Source organism: Phascolarctos cinereus, unplaced genomic scaffold (genome assembly GCF_003287225.1).
Source record: "Phascolarctos cinereus isolate Bilbo 61053 unplaced genomic scaffold, phaCin_HiC Scaffold_2;HRSCAF=192, whole genome shotgun sequence".
NCBI classification, from domain to species: Eukaryota; Metazoa; Chordata; class Mammalia; order Diprotodontia; family Phascolarctidae; genus Phascolarctos; species Phascolarctos cinereus.
Window position 1 is genome coordinate 87859889 of NW_027555625.1, and position 18438 is coordinate 87878326.

Consider the following 18438-nt stretch of genomic DNA (forward strand, 5'->3'; position numbering starts at 1 on the left):
AGTGAGGCTGATCAGTGGCCTGCACAGAGCCAGACACTACACCATTTAAATATCTTGCCTCTAGTTCCTTTTTATTTTCTCTAACATGACTGAGTTCTTCCCAATGGCATCATCATCAGACTTCTTGTCTTCAGTGAGCTTTTCTTTCATGGTGATACAGGTCCCCTGTATCATCAGATATCTCTTTGTTTTAAACTTCAGAAAAAATATCTTCTTTTAGATTAGCCACATCTCAACACCTAGATATTGAGGAAGATTGTGCAGTTTGCAAAAGTGAGAGAGATGACCCTCTTCAGATGCTGCAACAGTAGAGCATTCCCTTTCTTTATGTCCACAAGTCTCTCCAGAACGTCAGCCAAGTTAGGATTATCATAGTCCACAGACCAAATTAGGGGCACTGCAATGTACGGTTCCATGATGTTCCAGGATGCAGCCCAAGCACTGACCCCTCCACTTTGACTTATGGGCCCAGTTTGTTCAGGCTTGTGCTGGCGATGTTCTTGTGACCTCAGAGTTGTTTGAATGGGACATCTGGATACAAGTATGATGCCTTCAGTTCCTAATCTTGCCTTGGGATATGTTAATAATTTTAGAATTACTGAATCCAAACAACATTTTGATATCATTGGAGAAAAATTCCATGAGAAGGAAGTTTATTGATAGAGCCATAGGGCTTACATATACACATTAATGATTGAAAAGTTGTTTTGGCTCGAATATTTAAATGTGAAAGTTGCATTTAAGGCTAAACAGAACAGTCTTCCTGAAAATTAACATGTTACATGAAATAATATTGATATTGTTTTGTTGAGTTTTAAGTAGAGAACAGTTTTCCATGTCGATATCAAATATGCAGTATTCTTGCTATGCTTGGGTCTGGTTTTACATATTTGAAGCACACAAATTAGCCATGAGTACAGAAATGAGTCAAAAGTATTGTATGAACAAAAACAAAGTAAGTGTTTTGGCCCTATTAGACATCTTATTCAGTAATTGCCAAATTTATAATAAGTTCTGTATACCCTCTGTACTTTTTTTGGCATGTCTTCTTTGCTCCTCAGTCAACATACATGTTTTCTTGTGTTTATAGGTATTTTTTTAAAAAATGATACAATCTGTGAATGCTTTGTATAAAGTATATAAATTTGTAAAAGGCATATACTTAGAAGGGTTGCTGGAGTTTTCATCTTTTGGCAATAGACATGTAATGCTTTCTGTTTACAGAAGATGGGGTCAGGATTGAGTCTGTGAGGAAGATGTAATTCCTTTGCCATTGATAATCATTTGAACCCCAAATTAGGGCTCTTGTCCAGTCCCCCTCTTTCATTTTTGCAAAGAAGCTGTTTTAGTCCACCTCCCTTGATACAAGTAACTGTTCCGTCATTCATTATATGATACTGTGCTAGCTTTTTAAATCCAAGTTGTGTTTTTACTGTGCTGAACTTCTTGCTACCATGTAGACATTTCTACATTCTCTTCATTTGAAGATTCTCTCTGGCCTCTGATTTCTTTACTTCTTTAGACCTCTGAAGTAACATTTTTGATTGATGTTGCATTGTTTATTTTGTTCTTTGCACTGCTTTGATTCCTTCTATCAGTTTATTATTTTTACCCTTGCCTTCATTTTCTCATTAAGGAAGTCTAGAATTTCTGATTTGCTTTTGTTTTTTGTTGTTGTAGTTGCATTTGGTTGGGCAATATGGCACTCAGATTTTCTCTTGCCTGTTAAAGCTAGACATTGATATAATTTTTGATGACTTTCCCCAGATCTTCGATAGTGATTAAACATCACCACTTCTTAGTGGTATTTGATCTCTCTCCTTTGGGGTATTGCTTGATAGCTCCACCTTTCCTGCTGGGGTTCATAGTATGACAAAAACTGCTTCATTTACTATTGTGTGAAGGTCTTGGAACATTTTTAAGCTTTTTGCCAAATACTGAGGGAGAATACTATCATTCATGATGGTTATAGCAGATTCCAGTTCTTTTAAATTATTTTGTTTTGGTATAATTGGTCTGCTAGTTAGATTCATGCTTTCAAACTCAAAAAGGGCTTTATGGAATTCTACTTTTAAGTATGGCCAACTTTTCAAACTTATTTGAGGGATCAATGTAGTTTTTGTTACCTTGTTTCTTTATTAGGCATACTTCCTGAATTTTATGTTAAACAAAGATTTACAGTGTCCTTGGGGTTCCCAACGTTTTTCTCTTCAGACTGGTAATTCCTTCTATGTATTTCTTTGTCTAATCTTGGTTTAGGGAATTTACATACACACAGACAGATAGGTTTTGTTTGTTTGTTTTGCCTTTAACTGTTTGGCAATATATTATTATGTTATCTAGAGATGAGGGTTGCATTGACAAAAAGCAATATGAAGTCCCTACCTATACCTACTGAGATCTGTTTCTAATTTTGCTGTGATATAGTATTGGTACATCATAAAATTTGCCTTCTCTTTGGTTGGCACGGTCTTTTGCACTGAAACATTTCCAGTAGGCAGGCTAGTGATGTTTGTGTTGTGATGTATTTTGTGTTCTTGTGGGACCAGAACACTGGAATGCCACTTACTTCACTGTCTTCCAAGTTAAGCTGATCATCTTGACGATTTTGATTAGGGCCTGCAACCTTGACTATACCTAAGATTCACAGGAACGGTTTTATCACACTGGCTAGGTTGCCAGCCCACTGCAATGTTCACAGAGCCCAATTGGCCAGTGTTCTTCAGAACCATCATCACAGTCTTGGGGCACACTGAGTCCTTATTGGAATTGACTCATTTTGTCATTGCCACCTGCCCCTCCCCACTAGCCCCATGACATGGATGATCATTTGGGCTCTAGATGGATCATATTATTATTAATGATTACTCTCATCTTATTCATTGTAGTCAAGCAAGTCATAGTTCTAGGATATGCTACTGTTCTACTATTTATATTTAATTTTTGACAAATTATTATATATGTGGATAAAATTGTTTATTTTCATAATTGAAAAAAGTTTTGAAATGGAAGCTAATCTTATCATCACTATCATTTTCTAATTCATTATACTTACCTCTGCCTTATGTATTCCACTTTGATATACAACACAATCCTTGAAGATACTGTAACCAGTGATGCATGCCAACCTGTGTTCTAGTAGACTTCCATTTGTTACAAATAAACATAAATGTACTTATAAGTTAGTACTAGCATTTTCTAATGCTTTTATTCTGAGCTTTGTTGTCATTTAAAATTGTCTTCATTTACATAGTTGTACTGTAATAATTATGTTGTGCATTTTGTTCTTTGGTTCTGCTTTGTTCACTCTGTCTCTCTTCATACAAAGTTTTCCTGTATTTTGGGGGAATTTTCATATTCATCATTCCTCGGGATATACCGTATACCATAATTTGTTTAGCAATTCCTCAGTTGTTGGATATAGGATTGCGTTCTTTTTGCTTTGAATATCGTTGTATAGATAGGTCTTTTCTTGTCTGTAACCTCTGGATTAAAACCTAACAGTTGCTGCTTCAGAGGATATAAGCAACTTTGTAGCTTTTTAAAAGGTTGCCTTCCTATTAACTTCCTTCAAATACTTATGGGCAGGAAGTTGCTATTAATGTATGTAACAAATATTTTCCAATGCAGACACTTTAATTATGATCTAAGAGTATGCAAAATTCACACAGTATTGCTGAAGATTTGCAGGTTGTGAGATTTGTGGTAGTGATTTTTTAATGACACTAGTGAAATTGCATACCTGCTATGATTTAAAAAATCATTTTTAGTTACTAGGTGAAGATACTCATTGGATAGTACTTAAATACTAATTCTTGGTTGGCAGTTTATATAGTTACAGTTTTGAATGAAACCTTTGAGTCAGTTTATTACTAATTGTTCTTCTTAGACTCAGTTTTTAAAATTATGATTATTTTTATTCTAAAGAAATACTAGCTCTGATAGTCTTTTTTCTTTAAAAACCTTTTGTCTCTGTGCCTTTTGTTTTTATATCACCACCATTTTTTGGGGGGGGGAGTCCTTCTTCCTCACCATTCTAGATTGAACTTTCTCTTAAGGCTAAGAGAAAAATTAATCAAAGACATCCAATACATTTGACATCTGCCAATATATAGTTTGTCCTAGTGGTTCCACCATCTTTCTGTGCCATGAGAAGGACGTTAACTCTTGGTAGCTTAAATGTCAGATCAGCAGCCAGACCATTGTGATTCATTATAAAGTGGCCTTATTTGGATGAAAATTTTGTGTAACCTGGACTTCAGGAACAATTAGCCATGCTTTATTCCCATTCAGAATTACTGTGTTTTAGAACACAATTTTAGATGACAAAATTACAAGATTTAGACATATTAGAATATTCAGAGTCCTAAAGACTTTCAATATTGGGGAGAGATTTTGTAAGCCAGAGAGATGTAGTGAAAATTGATTCAGATCTGACCAAAACAATAGTAGATTTACACAATCTTAGTATTTGTATTCTTTCATTGGACTTAAATATGCATACAAATTTGTGAAGATAATTTGATTCCCTTCATATTTATAACGTCCTTTTCCTTCAGTAATTGCTTATATCAGTTTTGTGTACTTTTTGTCTCATGGGATCCTCATTAAAAGGAGATTAATATTTCTTAGGCTATTTTATTCATTGTTAAAAATAATTATTCTAACTTTTATGTTTTAAGTGGTAATAAAATAGAAATTGCTTGGAGCCAAGTAGTCTGCCTTCAACTTGACTATAAATAATATTTTAAAGAAACATTCTTTTTAACACCATGATTTGGACTTGTTTGTCTAAGAAGCATGGCATTTTTCTCGTTAGATATTTTTGATGTCAGTATTTTGATTTTAAAATTTCAGTGGCTTGATTTGCCAGCATTCTTTGTATCTTAAAAATATTAGAAAGTTTGTTAGGGATGTGATACTGATTAGTATAAGCAGTTCTAAGTAAGAAGTAGTATCTAGCATGAAATAGATTAGGTTCCAGATATACTTATGTTTACTTTAAAGTCTGTTTGTTTTTATTGTAATATTAAGAGCTGATAACATGGGCAAAGTGAAAGGATACTGCATCAAAGTTAACTGTTTTGTCTACTTGTTTAGCAAACTTAAAAATGACATTTATAAAGTTAGTTCTTTTATCTAGTGTGTTAAATATCTTTTAAGAAAAGTCACTAAACTAAGGCCATATGTTTGATTCTTTGTCTCCTTCATATTCATCCAGATGCTGTTGTTCGTCTTATTAGACTCATTCTGTACGATGAAATATCAGGAAGGCTTGTAATAGGTCAGCAGAAAGGTACTATGCACTGATTAGGAGAATCCCCCCATTGCGTATACTACCTTCTCTTGGATTTGCCAATTCTTTTAGTTTGTTCAGTAGCTCAGTATTTGCCTGTTTTAGAAGGCACAGAGGAGAGACAAAGCAGAAGATGTTCCTTAGTCACTTTTTACTCTTTTCCCATCATTCTTTGTCGTAATCAAATTGTATTAGGTGTTCTTGGAAAGTACTTCTTTTTTCAAGAAATATCTTATTTTTCCCAATTACATGTAAAAACAATTATTGACGTTCATTTTCCAGATTCTCCCCCCTCCCCTTAGATGGTAAGCAATTTGATAGGTTATATGTATGCAATCACGCAAAACATATTTCTTAGAAAATATTTCTGAAATAACCTTCTCTTACCCATTTGTAGCTACCATAGTCCAGTAGGGCTGTGCTGAAGCCAGCTTTAATTGGCTAGAGCCAATTGTTAAATTTCCCTTGTGAACACTTAAACCTCTGAAATCAGCAAACTCTACAAATCAGAGCTTGATTTATTATTTTGTTGATTGTCTAGATTTAAGAAAGTGAAGGAGAAAATGTTAATAAAACAGATTAAGCTGAAGTGTATGGTGAGTACATTAGGAGACCCAACTACACCTATATCATTTTACTGCTGGATTGTTGCAGTAGATGTCTAGTTGGCCAACATGACTCCAGTTTTTCCTTCCTCACACATTGAATCATCCTGTTCTCTGAATGATTATTATACTTGCAGTTAGTGTCATGCAATTTTGTACTCCGATCTCTGTGGATTGGGTTTTTTTCCATGGGATTTTATTTTTTTTTCAAAATGTTTTATTAATTTATTTTGAATTATCAACAATCACTTCCATAAGCTTTTTATTTTTTTAAATTTTTTGTGGTGAGGTGATCAGGGTTAAGTGACTTGCCCAGAGTCACACAGCTAGTAAGTTCCATAAGCTTTTGAGTTTTAAATTTTTCTTCCTCTCCCTCCCTACCTCCCTCCCCAAGACAGCCCACAGTCTAATATGGGCTATACATATACATTCCTATTAAACATATTTCCACATTAATGATGAGTGGGATTGAGACCACGTACCCAAATAAAAATTCAGAGGTTTCTCAGTAGAAACAGAAGTTTTATTCTAGCAAGTCTCGCACGAGAATTGGGCATCACCTACCCAGGGCGGACTGGAGCAGGGAGGCAGGATACAAGCAGCAAGCAAACAGTTATATACCCCTAGACAAACAAATTCTAAGAAAACCCCACCCTCCCACCTTTTAACTTGAATCTCTTTATCCCCATTAGTTGAGATAAGAGACCTTACATTCTGCCCAGAAACTAAGAGATACATTTTACCCAAAACAGGTTTGGGAGCTAGAAGATTGCCTTATTTGGCAAAGATAAGGATGGGGTGGTGGTTACAAAACAAGGGAGGGGGTGGGCAACAGATGTGTGACCTGATCACATGATTTACAGGAAAATGAAACTTAGGCCTAGCTAATGCTAAAGCCTTAACTAAATTTTGGGGCATAGCTTTCATTTCATATGAGAAATTTTCACTTGTCCCACACAATGATGTTGTAAGTAATAATTAGAACTAATAGGAGGAACCACCAGAAAGAGGAAACAAAACACAACAGAAGAAAAAAAATAGCAAATAGTATGCTTCGATCTGCATTCAGACTCCATAGTTCTTTCTTTGGATGTGGATAGCATTTTCCATCATGAGGCTTTTGGAAATGTCTTAGATCCTTGTATTGCTGAGAGGGGTTAAGTCTATCAAAGTCAGTCATCACTCGGTGTGGCTGTTACTGTGTACAACGTTCTTCTGGTTCTGCTCACTTCACTCATCATCAAACCATACAAGTCTTTCCAGGTTTATCTGAAGTCTGCCTGTTCATCATTTCTTACAGTACAATAGTATTCCATTATGTTCATATATCGCATTCCCAATTATGATTACTATCTGTGTCTTTCTATCATTCCCCTCCCCCATTTATGCTTTTCTTTCTCCTCCTCACTAATGTTTTGCATTTGACTACCACCTCCCTCAGTCCCACCTCCTTTCTATTAGCCCCCTCCTTTTTCTTTCCCTTTTTCCCTCCTACTGCCTATAGGGCATGTTAGATTTCTATACCTAACTGATTATTTTACTCCCTTCTTGAGCCAAATCTGATGAGAGTAAGGTTCAAACAATGGTCATCTCTCTCCCTTCTTTCCCTCTGCTGTAAATAGGTTTTTGTGCCTTTTCCTGTGATGTAATTTACCCTTGTCTGCCTCCTCCTTTCCTTTTCTCCCAGTACATTTTCTTAGTTAGATCAGATTAATTCACTTACTTGGATCCATTTAACCCACTTGATTAGATTTTTTTCATCATTACATGAAAGTCAATTTATACCCACCCCCTTTATGTATACTCCTTTAACATGGTGTAATAACAATACAGTTCTCAAGAGTTACAAGTGTCCTCTTCCTATGTAGGAATGTAAACAGTTTGCCCTTATTAATAACATGTTGTTTTTTCTGTCCCATTTACCTTTTTATGTCTCTCTTGAGTCTTGTATTTGAAGATCAAATTTTCTGGTGAGCTCTGATCTTTTTATGAAGAAGTATGGAAGTCCCCTATTTCGTTGAATATCCATCTCCTCTCCTGAAAGATCATGCTTATTTTCGCTGGGTAATTGATCCTTGGTTGTAATCCAAGCTCCTTTGCCTTATGGAATATCATATTCCATGCCCTGTGGTCTTTTAATGTAGAAGCTGCAAGGTCCTGTGTAATCCTGACTGTGGTTCCATGATATTTAAATTGTTTCTTTCTGGCTGCTTGCAGTATTTTTCTTTGACCTGGTAATTTTGGAATTTAGCTACTATATTCCTTGGTGTTTTCAATTTGGGATCTCTTTCAGGAGTTGATAGGTAGATTCTTTCTATAGCTATTTTACCTCTGGTTCTAGGACCTCAGGGCAGTTTTCCTTTATGATTTCCTGAGAGATACCATCCAGTATCTTACTCTTTTTTTATCATGATTTTCAGGTAGACCAATAATTTTAAAATTGTTTCTCCTGGATTGATTTTCCAGGTCAGTTGTTTTACCAATGAGATATTTATATTTTCATCTAATTTTTCATTCTTTTTTTTTTTTACTGATTCTTGCTCTCTCATAGAGTCATTAGCTTCCATTTGCTCAATTCTAATTTTTAACAAATTGTTTTCTTCTAATAGATTTTGTACCTCCTTCACCATTTGGCCAATTGTATTTTTTAGGGAGTTGTTTTCTTCAGTGTACTTTTTTTCCAGTTGGCTAATTGTATTTTTTAAGGACTTGTTTTCTACAGTTAATTTTTGTCCTTCCTTTTCCAAGCTATTGACTCTCTCTTGCATATCTCTCATTTCTTTTACCACTTTTTCTTCTACCTCTCTCATTTGACTTTTAAAATCCTTTTTGAGCTCTTCTAAGAAGGCTTTTTGAGCTTCAGACCAGTTCATATTCCCTTTTGAGGTTCCACATGTAGGTTTGTTGACAATGTTGTCCTCTTCAGAATTTCTGCCTTGATCTTCACTTTCCCATAATAAGAATCTGTCTTTTGTTTCTTTTTGCTCATGGTGTTTGCTTATTTCCTGGCCTTTAAAGAGATTAGGCTGACCTGATGGGGAGCAGAGGGCAGTGACCCAAGCTTCTTGTGTTGGGAGCCTAGGGCCTGATCGATGGCTTTGTATGCTGGGGCCTCCAGTGTTGGCAGTTGGAGGGTGTAGGATTCTGGCAGCTTACCTGATGTTGGACTGGAATCAGCAACACTGGAACTCTAGGGGTAAAATTGGGTAGTGTGGCTCCTCGAGATTTCCTGCTCACCCAGGCCTTTCCTTCCTTTCATTTTCTTCAGCTCCTTTCAGATGGATGTTGTAAGGTGTTTATCTGCCTGGGGCCCCTTGGATGCTGCTTTCCAGAGTTTTGCTGAGGCACTGGGAGAGCTGGTTGCTGTAGAATGCCGAGGCACCTGGTGGTTTTCTGAGCTGGTTTCCACCAGTTCCCCCACCTTCAGTGAGGCACTTGGGGATCCAGGTGTTGGTGTTTGCCTGCTTCACCACCTGGGCTTCAGGATCTCCTCCTGGTATGTTGAGGTGGGGCTTTCCACTAGCTTGCTGGGACACCTCCCATTCAGTACTGCTCTCCTTCCCTCAGAGTAAGAGGGGCCTTTCTCGTTAGTCCCTCAAGCTACCTGGGCTACTGGACTGCTGCACCCCATCTTTCTTCTGGTTCACCTGTTCCAGAGTTTTTCCTGGGGTGATATTTTCAGGGCTTTCAGGGGTTAATAAGGGAGGGTAAGAGAGACTAGCCTCTTACCCCGCCATAGTGGCTCCTCTCTGTGAATTGTTAATCTTGCCTTCCCAACTGAGTTGTAAGCTCTATAAGACTAGGGATCATATTTTATATTTCACTATCCCAATGGTCCTAGTATAGGACTGGTCATTAATACCTGCTTTCTTTTTTTTTTTTTTAAACTTTTTCTTTTTTAGGCAATTGGGGTTAAGTGACTTGCCCAGGGTCATGCACCTAGTAAGTGTCAAGTGTTTAGTCTGGGCCGCATTTGAACTCGGGTCCTCCTCACTTCAGGGCCAGCACTCTATCCACTGAGCCACCTGGCTGCCCCTAATACCTACTTTCTGATTAATGACATTGTGAGGTGGTTAGGAATAGGAATCTGGTGGAAGAGAATTTGAATCTGTAGATATATTGCAGTAGCCCTCTTTAATAAGCTATGATTTCATGGTCTTATTTTGGACTTTGCTTTTTCACCTGTCGCTGTGACTTCTGGTACATATTCAATATGTTTTCTTTACTGTGCACCATGGTGCTTTTTAAGCAGTTCACATTATTTATTAATTCAAGGCAGAATTCTGAGGTGTGTACTTTCTGTCTTGTGAAACCAAGTCATGTCTTTTATAGTTTTGCTTCATGGTGTCTCTACTTCTGAGCATATTTCCCTAGCACTCGGGCTAGGCTTTGAAGAAAACTATCTTCTTTTTTCATGAAGTCAAATCTGATAACTCCTCCTCAACCTGCCTGTCTCCTCCCAATTTCTTTTTATGTGTAATTTGTCTGTTTTCCACCAATGGAACATAAGCTTTGGGAGGATTGTTTCATTTTTGCCTTTGTACCTCAAGGGCCTAATACAGTGTTTGTCCATATACTGGTCACTCAACGAATGTTTGTTGAACAAGTGAATTCCTTCTCCCCATCCTGCTGATTTCCATAGAAGCTAAGTGTTGTCCTGTGGCCATTGATCTTCTTTCTTATGATTCCACCACTAATGTTATGTCATAGTGAATACTGATTCAGTCATTCGTGGTAGATGAATTGTGCAGTATACTTTGGTACTGAGCTAGACCTACCATTTTATATTTAATGTGGCTCAGGTGATCCAGATATTTTTGTAACATGGTTATGCCTTTTAAAAAAAACAATGAATGAAGAGTAAATTAAAAGAAATTTTCCTGTTTGCATTAGGGGAAAGATTGCTGGGTACATGTTTCTGTTATTTCACATGTATAATGTAAAAGACAGTAATATGCATATACACACTTATATATGGTATCTATGAAAGACACTAATATGCGTATACATAGTCACATAATGTCTGCATATTATATTCATGCCATAAAAACATTTAAGAGCATTTGGCATCTGTCTCTAAGCTTAGGAATTGCATTGATAATGTGTTACACATGGTACATACCATGTTAAAATGTAGTCTGGTTGTTTGGAGACTGTTGTGAAAACCAGTAGAATAGTATTGCATAAATACTTAAAATGTCAAGAGTTTTAGTGTATCATCTGTGAAAGTCTTTGTGACTACAGCATCAGATTTTTCTGGAAAGACTCATTTATATTTATTGAACAAAGATTTTACTGTGATACAAATGATGCAACACAACTTTTAAAAGCACATTGTAAAAATTCTCCTACAAGCACTTTTAGTGATAATATTGTATAGCTAGTATGACAATTACAAAATGTTTATTAATCTTTTTTTAAACAAGTTATGCCAAGGACCATGAAATTGCTCCTAAAGAAGAAGAGTGTTTCTTTAAGTGTTAAAACCATATAGTTACTCTTTGTTTATTTAACCTTTCATAGGTTCTTTCCTAAAAGTTATTTTGTTTTTCCCACCAAATTTATTTAATCGAACTATTTGTTGCTATTGTTATGGTACTGAGGGAGAATATTGGTGAAATTTTAGATGAAAATGTTTTATTTTCTTAGATACAAGAGTATGGTAGACCTGTTAAATCTTTAAAAAAAATGCAGTGGCCATAAATTTTAATAGCATCCTTTAACCTTCAACAAGTTATATTCTTTGCTTTTTAGATACTGTAAAGTGACTTCAGTGGGACCTCAAATTATGCCCTCTAAAAGATTATCAAATACTCCAAAAATTCCTTCATGAAAGGATGGTAAAGCAGAGTAATTCAAGGCTTATTTTAGAAAGCCAATTTTATCTTTCTCTGTGTATAATCACAGTATTCCTACTTCAGTTCAATCTACTGTATTCAGTAGTGTCTGTAACATGGAACACAACAAGACACCTTTCCTATGCATTATAAAGTTTAATCTTCTTTTTCAGTATTAGAAGGAGCACTGAGGTAATAACAGTTTTTGTCTGCGTATAACATGAATGAATGAAATAAGTTTTTAAAAGTAATACCTTTTCTCAGGGATAAACCTTCATGATTCTTCTGAAAGTGAAATTAGAGATTCAGAAGAAATGAATAGACCCTCAGAGAAATCTCAGAATTGATATTAGGGTTGGATAATCACTTCAGAAAAAAGGAAACCTTTGCATGAACAAAAAGATTTTTTTTTAATGAATGTGAATGCATACATTAATTCACTTAAGATAATGATTTTTCACTTCTAAATCAATATAATTTGAATTTTGAAATATTTTATTTTTTATATTTGTGCTTATATTGTACAGAGCAGTGAATAGGGCCCATTGATTTCTATACATTCTATGGAGAGGCATTTAATAGTTGTCTGATCTAGCCTTATAGGTCATCTTTACTCCAGAAGGTATATATGTGACCTTTGTAGCCCTGAGATGGCAAATTCCTGGTAATGCCCTTTTGGTGTAAGAATAACTCCTAATGTATAAATATATTGATGTCCCCTTTCCCCCACTGTCTCTCTTTGCAAACCACTTCACTTTATCTTTGCCGAGAAAACACCGTGGACCATATTAAAATGCTAAAAGATTTGACATCAGAAGATGAAACCCTCAGGTCACAACCAGGCATGCTATGGTCCACAGGGTCACAAAAAGTCAGACACAACTGAACGCCAACAGTGGGATTATTAAATAGTTAGACAAGCTCAAACAGAATGTTCAAAAGCTTTCTCTAGCTCAGACAAGCCTTTATAAATGGCCAGAAGCTCCCTACTCACTGAATAGAAGTAGACCTGGGTTCACATCTTATCTTTAGCACTTACTATACAAGTCACTTAATGACTTCAGTTTTTTCATCTGTGAGAGATAATGGCTTCTGTTTCATAAGGATCATTTTTTTTTAAAGGCAATTGCGGTTAAGTGACTTGCCCAGGATCACACAGCTAGTAAGTGACAAGTGTGTACCTGAGGCCGGATTTGAACTCAGATCCTCCTGACTTCAGGGCCAGTGCTCTATCCACTGCCCCACCTAGCTGCCCCAGATCAAATTTTGTGTGTGTGTGTGTGTGTGTGTGTGTGTGTGTGTGTGTGTGTCTCTCTCTCTCTCTCTCTCTCTCTCTCTCCACATACACACACATATACATATATGTATGTGTGTATATATGCACATATACAGACACATATGTATATGTGTCTATACACACATATATGTATATATGTATGTGTGTGTATATATATATATATATATGATTTCATATGTTTATAAAGCAGTTTGTAAACTGTTAAAATGGTATATGAGTATCAGCTGTCATTTTTATTTTTGCTTATTTTTCTAATCAGTGTTTACTCAGAGTCATTTCCATTGCTGTTAGATGTCCCTGTCTTCCCAGCTCTTCTCCAGTTAAAGATGGAGTCTTACATGGTCACATCTCAGACATCTGTCTGTTCATCCATGTCTCATTATAGACCACAGACCTGTTAAAGCCTTTCTGCTCATGCCCTACCATTCCCATTAGCAGATATAGAATAAGTAACATGGCTCCATCCTCCATTTCTAAATCTATGACAATCCTGTACTATCAAATTCTTTGACGCCAAACAGTTCATGATACCAAAAAACACTATGGAAAGAATGCTTTCATCCTTTACAACTACATGGGTGATATTCTGTAGGTGCTGTGCTCAAGCAAGGAAAATGTAACTTAGGCCAGAGGTGGGGAACTTGCAGCCTCAAGGCTACAGGTGGCCTTATAGGTTTTTAAGTGCAACCCTTTGACTGAATCCAAACTTTACAGAACAAATCCCCCTTAATAAAGGCATTTGTTCTGTAATACTTGCACTCAGTCAAAAGGCTGTACCCAAGGACCTAAGAGGCCACTTGTGGACTGGAAGCTGCAGGTTTCCCTCCCCTGTGTTGGCTCTATGCCTGTTGTTAACTTTTGTGGCTAGATAGACAAAGACCATAACTAACAATAGGTGGGTCCCATTGGCTTCTGAATGCTCTGTAGATAAGCTTTTAGTAGTTGTCTCATGTGGCTCTCTAGGTTGACTTCACTCCAGAGTTGGCTAAATGATATGTTTAGCCCTGCAAGAGGGTGTAGTCCTAGTCCTGCCTGCCTCATTGTCAGTACTCTTTTTATCTACTGTCTGACATAGATGCCTACTATTCTTATAGAGTTTCTGTTTATTGCACTAATTACTTTAAAAAGAGCTGAAACTGTTTTGCTTTACAGTTGAAAACATGCCCTGGTCTTGTGGTCTCTTGTATTACATTGTCTTTGAAATGTCAAATCTTTTCTTTTTTTGAAACTTACTTGCTCTGCACATTTTATCTTAGTCCAAAAGCAGTAAAACCTCACCTGATTGATGAACTTTGTAATTGCCTTTAATTCATAGGTTCTGTGCCTTTCACTGGACCCTCAATAAATATAGTATAAACTTAGTTCTTCACTCCCATTACAGGCAAATATTGTTATATAGATTAAATATATTCCTCATTACCATTTTTGATGTTTTGTCTTCATCTCTGTATACTGTCTATAATTTAAATATTTCCAATAGTACCTAGCCAGATTGTCTACTTAAATACTCCTTTTTTCTCTTTGTACAGGGGGAAATGTAGTGTTGCGCTTCTGAATGAGACAGAATCAGTTTTGTCATATCTTGATAAAGAGGTAATGAATGTAACTTTAATTTGTTCCTCTTCCCTTTACAATATATCTTTGTAAAAATTAAAATATTTATCAACTTCTGTTATCAAAGTGACATCATAACCTTGATTCACCATTCACATTGTATTAACTAGAATCAATCCTCTTTTTTAGCCCTTGTTGCAAATAATGTTTCTAGGAGCGTAACCATTTGTTAGTAAATTGAACACCTTAGATTATGAGTAGCTGATTTCTTTTATAGGAAATATAAATTAGTGTCTGTATACACCACTGATAACCACAGAAATTGCCTTGTTAGAACTTTTATAGCTTAATTAAATGGCATATCTCTTTAGTCACTTGATTTAAAAATTACTTTTACTTTGCTTTTTTTATTTTTATTTGCCTCACAGGTTTTATGATATTTGAAATGCTGCTTAATATGATGATGACATTGCTCTGAGAGTAGCATTTGTTCATGAAAGTAGAGATAACAGCAAGTGTTCAATTTTATTACACGTTTTCTACCTTTAAGCTTGGAGATAATATAATAATAATGAGATACATATATATTTGTTAAAATTTAATGTTAAAGAGTGAAGAGGAGAGACATTGCCTGGCATAGTGGATAATGAGCTGGTCTTGAATCTCTGCCTTAGAAAACCTTGGTTCATGTCTTATCTCAGCTACATAACCAACAGGGTGACCCTGGGAAAAGTCAGTTAACTTCTCAGTGTCCAAAGCAAATTTTTAGTACTCTTAAGTTGCTTAGAAGGTGCTGTTGTGCATTAGTAATGGAAGTGTGAAGAGTAGTGGTGGAAGTGGTAGGAGCTGTTCCCTCTTTCGTAACCTGACCAGCCAAATTCCTGTCCTAGACCCTGGTGCTAGGAGGATGCTTTTTTGAACTGCTTATCTGACACAAAGATTTCATCTCATTTGTTTTACTGCATTAAAAAAAGAAATACAGCATAGCATGGTGGATAGAGGGCAGACCTTAGAGTGAGGAAGACCTGGGTTCAGTCTTAACCTTGATCACATATTGGTTGTGTGACTCTGGGCGAATAACTTAATTTCTCAGTGCCCTTAGCAATTCTAAGGCTGAAGTTAAAGAGAATGTGCTCATTTGCATTGCTGGAAGAAGTTCCTCAATAGAAACTTCCTACATTTCAAAAAAAGCACAGATTTTACTTTATAACATAACAGAAACTCAAGTTTTATGGAATGCCAGTTCAAAGTGCCATCTCTAGTTTCAAATACACTTAATTACTGAGCCGTTAGCAGCCATGTTCAGTGCCTTTCTGTTGTTACAATGTTCTTTCACCATACAGTCTATACATTAGCTCCCTGTTTAACAGTTGTATCCACCCTGGATGGAATGGGTCCCCATGAAACCTCTCAGAAAATCTGTGTGTGTGTGTGTGTGTGTGTGTGTGTGTGTGTGTGTGTGATCCTGCCCCACAACCTTCCCCATCATTCCATAGTGTCATGGTAGTCAGTTCAGTCATTCACGTAAATAGGAAGGATACAAGACATTGGGTCCAAGTGGGAGACAGATAACGTCATCACCGACAGTGTACTTGGCTTTTATGCAAATTGAAGTCCTGGAACACCACAGATTTAGATGGCATAGATGGCATTGGATGGATAATTAAGGGAGGACAGAGAGGAAAATAGGGCTGTCCTGCCTGGGTATGCTTTACTTTAGCACAGAGTGTATGTAACCTAAGAAATAGAAAAGACAACTCTGCAGAATCAGTAGGCAATTTCCTTTGCTTTGATTTTTTTTTGTCTTCAAAGGTCAAAATTCATCTCATTTTTGAGGTTTTCTCTGGCTTCTGAAATATTTTAAAAACAAACTCCTAAGTACTCAGTGTAGCCTTAATGTAACATTATTTGAAGAAAAGTATTTTCCTTCCATAATTCACAAAACAATGAAATTTTAAAGCTGAAAAGAATTGGAAAGCACTTTACTTATGGGAACCTAGATTTTCATGTCTTTTATAGTCTCATTTTGCTGTTGTGAGATTCAGTTTCAGTATACTAATGATGCTTTTGGTTTTGATTACACGAATACCTCAAACACATCCTAATAAAACTTATCACTACTGTTTTTTATTTTCTTGAATTATGTGGCTTTTTACTTTTTGACATTTCCTTAGTAATCCTATGATAATGATGATAAGCATAGTCTGTTGCTAAAGGTTTGCCCTTTCATTCACTAGGTTGAGTGTCAATCTTAAGATTTTATGTTTTTGGTGTCACAAATAAGAACATTTGAAGAATTATGTTTATTTACATGTGCATATATATAGCTGGCTGTCCCCCATGCCTGGAACAGTCTCCCTCTGCCATGCCATCTACTGACCTCCCTGGCTTCCTTTAAGTCACAATAAAAGTCCACTTTCTACAGGAAGCCTTCCTTAACTCCTCTTAATTCCAGTGCTTTCTGCCTTTTAATTATTTCCTATTCTGTATATGGTTTGCTTTGCATATATTTATTTCCATGTTGTCTCTCCCATTAGATTGTATGTTCCTTGATGGCAAGGACTAGCTTTTGCCTCTTTTTGTATCCTTAGTGCTTACCACAGTGCTTGGCACACAATGTGCACTTAAGAAATGTTTATTGTTTGGTTGCTTGATTGACATATATACAATTTTTTTTTTAGGATACCTTTTTCTATTCTTTGGTTTATGATCCTTCGTTGAAAACACTTTTAGCAGACAAAGGGGAAATCAGAGTAGGACCTAGATATCAAGCAGATATACCAGACATGCTCACAGAAGGTATGTTTTAAATTGTTTTCTATATAATTAAATATATATATTCTATATAATTAAAAAACAACCCTTTATTTTGCCATTGAACCTTAAAGGAGTCTGGTAATGTCATTGGAGAGTGAAGATTCCAAGTATTTGAGTAATGTACAAAAAAAATAGGAGCATTTGTACTTTTTAGTAATCTCACAGAGTGCCTGAATTTTATTATAGAGTAGGTGGATTATATGATTTTGGCACTATTGTTTGAGAATTGAAATATGTTGTGAATTTTTCCCCTTTGAAAAGTATTATTTTAAAATATTATTTTGAAAAATAAATGACTTATACCTTAAATATTATCTTGTCTTGAAGCATGTTAGGTCCTTCAGTCTGTGAGAATTCTTTGTGCAGAGCTCCAGATAGCAATTTGTTAGTATTGAATTAATGTTCTTCAGTAATAATTATACTTATTACATTAGGAATACTGCCTGAGCCTGCGTATTTAGGACATATAATAACTTTAAAATAGTTTGATTATACCATTTCCCAAAATTTGTTTTACTTATTAAATCCATTTGTTTTCTGCCCTATGTCAGCTTTTTACCCTTTTCCTCCACTGAGGGGATTTAGACAAGATAGAGAAAGTTTTACCATACAATTGAAAATCCAGAATATCTGGGTGGAAAATTAGACTATGAGACTAAATATACAATCATTCTAAAAAAGAGGATATAGACAGACAGACACATACATGTACACACACGTGCACACGGTGTATTTTGAACTTCACAGGTGATGAGAGGCTCAAAACGTCACCATTATAGGTTACTTTGACTGTGTATGAAACCAGCATATAAAAGAATCTGAGAGAAAATCTTTTTTTCTCTAACAACCATAATTCCTAGCTTCCTTCAAATCTCGGCTCAAAAACTTCCTCTTACATGTGGTCTTACACAATTTCCCTCCAGGTACTAGTGCTGTCGCCTCCTCAGAGTTACCTTGTACTTCCCCCTCAAACATCCCCCCACGTTTGTGTGGGTGTGTGTACACACACACACACACACACACACACACACA

The 18438-nt window shown here is 36.1% G+C and overlaps 1 protein-coding gene across 5 annotated transcripts in view; it reads left to right on the top strand.

Annotated features, from left to right (window-relative positions):
* Positions 1 to 18438, top strand: part of MTA3 (metastasis associated 1 family member 3) — a 202827-nt gene that overhangs the window by 82262 nt on the left and 102127 nt on the right. For 3 of the 5 annotated variants that reach the window (XM_078149493.1, XM_078149495.1, XM_078149492.1), the window contains exons 5-7: positions 9170 to 9397; positions 14565 to 14628; positions 17271 to 17388. In XM_078149493.1, the coding sequence (XP_078005619.1) occupies positions 9170 to 9397; positions 14565 to 14628; positions 17271 to 17388 (410 nt within the window). The remainder of the gene's footprint in view (positions 1 to 9169; positions 9398 to 14564; positions 14629 to 17270; positions 17389 to 18438) is intronic. The other 2 variants (XM_078149494.1, XM_021001244.2) reach the window with 1 other exon arrangement.